This window comes from Engystomops pustulosus, chromosome 6 (assembly GCF_040894005.1).
Source record: "Engystomops pustulosus chromosome 6, aEngPut4.maternal, whole genome shotgun sequence".
NCBI classification, from domain to species: domain Eukaryota; kingdom Metazoa; phylum Chordata; class Amphibia; order Anura; family Leptodactylidae; genus Engystomops; species Engystomops pustulosus.
Window position 1 is genome coordinate 62,866,690 of NC_092416.1, and position 6,034 is coordinate 62,872,723.

At 42.2% G+C, this 6,034-nt stretch overlaps 1 protein-coding gene across 1 annotated transcript; it reads right to left on the reverse strand.

Moving 5' to 3' along the window:
• Positions 1-374: 374 nt before the first annotated feature.
• On the reverse strand, positions 375-1,614 carry LOC140065718 (actin-5-like). Its single transcript, XM_072113291.1, has one exon. The coding sequence runs from the start codon at positions 1,549-1,551 to the stop codon at positions 418-420; it is 1,134 nt and encodes a 377-aa protein (XP_071969392.1). The 5' UTR covers positions 1,552-1,614; the 3' UTR covers positions 375-417.
• Positions 1,615-6,034: the final 4,420 nt, after the last annotated feature.

The window sequence follows — 6,034 nt, forward strand, 5'->3', positions numbered from 1 at the left end:
TTGATTTATGGGGATGCAAGGAAAACTAAAAGTCACTAGCTGTATTTGTGGAAATGTTGTGACAGGTTGCCTCTTACTAGTTCCAGAGCAGAGATCAACATCATTTGGTTATGCATTCATGTAATAGAAGATTAAAAGTATCAAAAGTTAATAACTTGACTTTTCAGTCAAATAAAGCTTAGTGTGACATACCATAGGATAGGTCATCACTTGATGCTGCACATGACAGGGACAGTTATAGGGTGGGAAAACCACCTGAAAGGTTCCCATATACTCCCCAGAGGTAAAAAAATAACACCTAAGAGAATTCCTGGATGTGGCTAAACATATTATATTTTGAACCACCAAAAAGTAACACTAAGGGTTCACATATGTATGGTTAACTGTTTTATTTTAGGCATACTGGTTATTAAACAGTCAGGCACATTTATCATGTACAACAGCTGGACCAAACTCCCTGTAATCTGCGGATGTGATCCACATCTCCCTAAAAGACTCTAAACAAGTCAGGATTGATCCTCCAATCCAGACAGCAAAGTTTCTGTCATCTGGGGCTAAGACTTTTACCTGGACAGTCTCTGGTGCCATGGCTTGGATTTCATTGTGAACTCTTTCCTCAAAACCAGGGAAAAGGGTGGAACCACCAGACAACAAGATGTTTTTGAATAGGGCTTTCCGGGTATCCACAGCACACTTGAGAATGCTGTCAATGATCATTGTGTGCACTCCAGGGGCTTCAGTTCCATTTATAGATGGTGAAAACAGTATCTCTGGTGCACGGAACCTTTGGTGGGCAACAGTGACAACCTTTCCATCCGGAAGAGTGTATTCGGTTGAACAGTCTTTAAAATCCTTTTTCATTTCTTCCCTTGGATCTAAAGCCACATAGCATAGCTTTTCCTTCATGTCTCTAGTAATTTCTTTCTCTGCACTGCTGACCAAAGAAAGTCCAGTCTCCATAAGAAGCCTCATGAAATAATCTGTGATGTCCCGTCCAGCAATGTTGAGGCGATTCCCGGCATGGGTTAAATGAAATCCTTCATAAATTGGAAATGTGGTGGTGACGCCATCCCCAATGTCCAAGACTAAACCTGATGTGCGGCCATTGGCATAGAGAGATAGAGTAGCTTGTGATGCCACAAACATGGCAGGGACATTGAAGCTCTCAAACATCACTTCTGTCATCTTCTCACGATTGTCAGTTGGGTTGAGAGGAGCTTCTGATAGCAAAACTGATCTGTCACTGGACTGAATTTGAAGCTCACAGGTGTACATGTGCTCCCAGATTTTCTCCATGTCCGACCAGGATGTTACAATACCATGCTCGATGGGATGTGTCAATGACAAAATTCCTCTTAAGTCTTGAGCTTCTTTGCCAACATAGTAGTTTTTTCTGTTGGCTCCCAACAAACCAAATTCTGACCTCGCGCGACCAATCACTGTGTTAATGACTGATCTTGGAAAGCCATCCCCAGCTAGTCCAGCTTTACATAATCCTGATCCGTTGTCAAAAATGACAGCTGGAAGATTTAAAGTATGGGAAAGGGACATTTTATATTGTGGATGTCATGCCATGTTCAGGGAGATGAGCATGTTCTGATGTGGAATGTGAAGCAACAATCAGTGATGTCGCAACATTCTAAGTTCTTTAAAGGGACAGTAAAATAAGCTTCTCATTATGATGCAATGGCTCTATAAGACTTGCAGCTGATAACAGTCACAGACAAGAAAATAATTGTTTGAGATACAGTATAAAATATAATATAGGGATTATGGGGACTGGGGATTGCCTATATTTTATGCCCACTGTCCCATTGAAAATCATTACAGTTCTTCCCCCTTGGAATATCTGGTAAGAGGTAACAAAAATCTATATTCAATTGCAATAAGGTTACGGTTATGGGTATAAGGTTAGGTTTTGGTTATGGTCCTTTAAATGTAAATATACCCATTTCACAATTTATAGCTATAGGCCGAGTTATCTAACGTCCATGGTCTGTGAAATATTTCCCCAAGTAGAGGGAAATAAATATTACATAATTGCAAGTCATTTAAATTCCAGCTCCTCCCTTCTTCTCTGAGAAAAATCTGTAGCAAGCTTAGGGTTTAATAGTACAGCAGATAGAGGAATAGGACTGCGGGGCAGAGCACCGTGGCGACACGTCACCAGAAGCTATGATTTAGGAATAATAATCAATTTTTCACAGTCCTGCTGCTACTAACACCACACATAATGGTATGATTACACACATATCTGTGGCATTTTACATGGTCAGAATTGCTGTCCAGTCACCTTTAAAGGAAACTGCCAGCATCCATGGACACCCTGCAATGTGCTGCAGATTTTACTCAGAGCAGAAGGGCGGGGCTGGAATTTAAATGACTGCAATTATGTGATATTTCCGGAAGAAGCCTTGCCGGCGAAACCCTGGGTCGGGCGGAGAGAAAGCTAGCGTCCCGTTATGTGAATTTGTGATATGCGCATTTTTATTGGATTTTTTTACAATATAATAAAGGAGGAGAATGAGAACGTGATGGTGCTAGTCTGAATGGTGACATACTTTCAGCAGGAGAAATTGAAGATTGGTGCTGTTCATCGAAGTTTTAGAAATCTTGGAGCTCCGGTCATAGTGAAAATATTTTTCTCTATTTTGTGGATAATTACTATCTGGCTCCAATATATAGCCCACCCCCTTCAGCCTCCCATATAGTTACCCAACCACCAGTTTAATTACTATCTGGCTCCCATATTTGGATCCCCCTCAGTTTAACTATATACAGCCTCCCATGTTTCCCCTTTCCCCAGTTGAATGACTATGTTGCCCCATATATAGAGTTCTCCACCCCAATTTTTTTATATTCAGAAGCCCTCCTAGTTAATTTATGTAAAGCCCCCCATGTAGCCACTCCCAGTTTATCTATATTATATACAACTATATATATATATATATATATATATATATATATATATACCCATCAAGTTTAGATATATTCAGAGCCTCCTTCCCTGTATATGGCCCCCATATAAATATATAGAAATAACCCCCCCCTTCAAGTTTAATCAATACTTGGCCGTTAACAATAAAAAAATAATAATACTCACCTGCAGACAATGTGCTCCCACGTCGCATGACTCTCTTCTTCAGTTTCTTCTATCAGCCGCGGCTTTGTGCAGAGATGTGTGACATATTGGGGCAGATTTACTTACCCGGTCCATTCGCGATCCAGCGGCGCGTTCTCTGCGGTGGATTCGGGTCTGGCCGGGATTCACTAAGGTAGTTCCTCCGACATCCACCAGGTGGCGCTGCTGCGCTGAAGTCCGCTGAAATGCACTCAAGTACACCGGCCTATTCCTGGTGAAGGTAAGTGCAAGCTCCGTGACACTTTTGTTTTTTTTTAAATGCAGCGGTTTTTCCGTATCCGTCGGGTTTTCGTTCGGCCATGCCCCCCCATTTCCGTCTCGTGCATGCCAGTGCCGATGCGCCAAAGTCCGATTGCGTGCGCCAAAATCCCGGGGCAATACAGGGAAAATCGGTGCAAATTGGAAATATTCGGGTAACACGTCGGGAAAACACGAATCAGGCCCTTAGTAAATGACCCCCATTATGTATTATTTTGCTGGATGGAGGGGGATAAGACAATGTTACAGTCTATTAAGCCAGATCATAGAGGGGTCAACCTCAATAACATAATTTTAAAAGTTGATTTTAGAGGGAAGGAGGCCATGGATAACAAATCTAAGAAGATTACCACAGTCACAATGCTGGATCTATGATGGTATTTGGTTTATCATGCTGGATTTTGATGGTACATTTTCTTAAATTTAATATTTATATATTTTTCTCCTGTTAATGAAAAATCAAGTTATCAAAATTTCTTTTCACCCCTTTGACTCTACTTCTATATTACATTTTTGCAGGCAATGAAAGGCGGTTGTGTAAGACTATAAATTGCCTGGTAAATTCTGGAAATCCCTTTCAGACTTTTTACAGTATCCATTTTTTGGCTGGCATACAGGCCTCTGGTTTCTGTCAGTAAGCTCTACCAGAACAGAGCTTCAATTAATAGCACAAGCCACAAAGCTTGTTTTGGTGAGTTTTGTCATTTTATTGAGGGAGTCTGCTAAATTCTCTCATTTAAATTTAGTAGAAGGCAATAATGGAGTGGGGGCTGTTTGTTTACCGCACATTGCGGTGCGGACTCGTCACAAACACATGGCGCAGAGCTATATTTGTCATTTAACTGTTTGGTACAGTGCGTTGCCTCACCAAAGGGGTGGTCCCACAAAATAAACATATTCCTTACACGCAGTGTTAATGGGCCTGAACTGAAGTCAGAATCTGATGCTTTCTCTTTCACTTGAATTTTAAACTTTTCACTTAAGTTTGAGCAGCAAGAATTATACCTAAAACATGAACTACTGTTGGATTGTCTATGAGTTTAGGCTGTATTCACACCTTGTTGTGTCCCTCTATCGTAAGGATATGTTGGGAGGATACCCGATGTACCCTTACGATGGAGGGCAAAGACATATCCCACTTTATACACATACAGTGGGATATGTCTCCCCCCCCCCCTGAATGTGTGATTGGCTTCTGCAGATGTTGTGGGTGTTCCCCCAGTGATTTCACAGTGCTAATATGGCCAATGACATCACTGGAGACCTCCCTTCTGCTGAGCATTGTATACACTCAGCATAGGCCGGGGAGAGATGCAGTACCTCTGCATCCATCCCCCATAGAGTTTGTGTAAGTATTTATGAAAATTATGTTCTCGTCAAGGTCATATCTGTTGTTGTCACTATTTTCTTCTTTCTATGGTGCACTTCCCCAAACAACAGAACCCCTTTGCTCATTGATTTGTGATGAATACCTGCAGTAAGAAGTTGTTAAAGAAGAAAAAAGAAGACCTGTGCACCATCACACATGGATCTTGCAGCTGAAAATGGAATTTTCTCTAAAATGTCAGATCACTGTTAAACAGGGTATATCTAGTAAAACTTATAAAGGGTCCTATACAATGCTGGTTTACTTACACTAGAGTTGGGAAGTGGTAGTCTGCCTTAAAGGGATCCTCCACGTGGGAGGATCACCACGGCTCGAGTCCTCGCCCTCCTCTGTGCACATCAGCCAGCGCACGCCCCCTGTATGATTTTTCCTACATCGCACAGTCGAGTTCCGCGCTTGCGCACTGGCTGCTCTCAGCTGTGTCAATGCTTATCAGCGAGCAGGAAGCCAGGGAGCCGCGTGACGTAGGAAAGATGGAGGCGTGCGCTGGCTGATGTGCACAGAGGAGGGCGAGGACTCGAGCCGCGGTGATCCTCCCACGTGGACTCGCTGGGTTCTCCCTGGTTACCAGGTACAGAATAAAATGCGATTTTTTGCTTTTCTATGCATCGCTAGTGTTAGTTGATAAATGGGTGCCCTTAGGACTAAAGGGCTCTATGGGAACCTGTCTTAGTTTCATTTTTTTGGAACAGCGGTGACAGGTTCCCTTTAAGACCAACACAGATTCTACAGTGACCAACACAGACTCTACAGTGATGCCAGTTTGAATAATTATACATATTGGGGGACATGTATCATAGTTTTTTTTTTAATGTGGTGAGTTTTTGAGACTTTTGGCGGCTAGTTTTTGCACCTTATGTATGATCCTGTCTTTTTACTTGTGTTACATGTTCAGTTTTTCCTATCCTGGCAGGTGCAAATTTTGGCTTCTTTTTGAGACTTTGTTGCAAATGTCTGAAATCCACATGGACACAAGCCACGTGATGGGGTATATACAGGAATGGACACAAGCCACGTGATGGGGTATATACAGGAGTGGACACAAGCCATGTGAAGGGGTATATACAGGAGTGGACACTACTGTAAATTTTGGATTCAAGGCAGTGTCCTGCATATTTAAGCATTGTAGTTACACCCCAAGGAGATGAAGATATATGATGCTGCAGTCACACATGACGTTAAGGGTGCGGTCACACGTTGCAGTTTGATTGCGTTTACATTGTGTTTTGAAACACATTACAACAGCT

Bases quoted from the DNA above. Each gene is read 5' to 3' on its own strand.
- LOC140065718 (XM_072113291.1), bottom strand. From the start codon at position 1,551: ATGTCCCTTTCCCATACTTTAAATCTTCCAGCTGTCATTTTTGACAAC.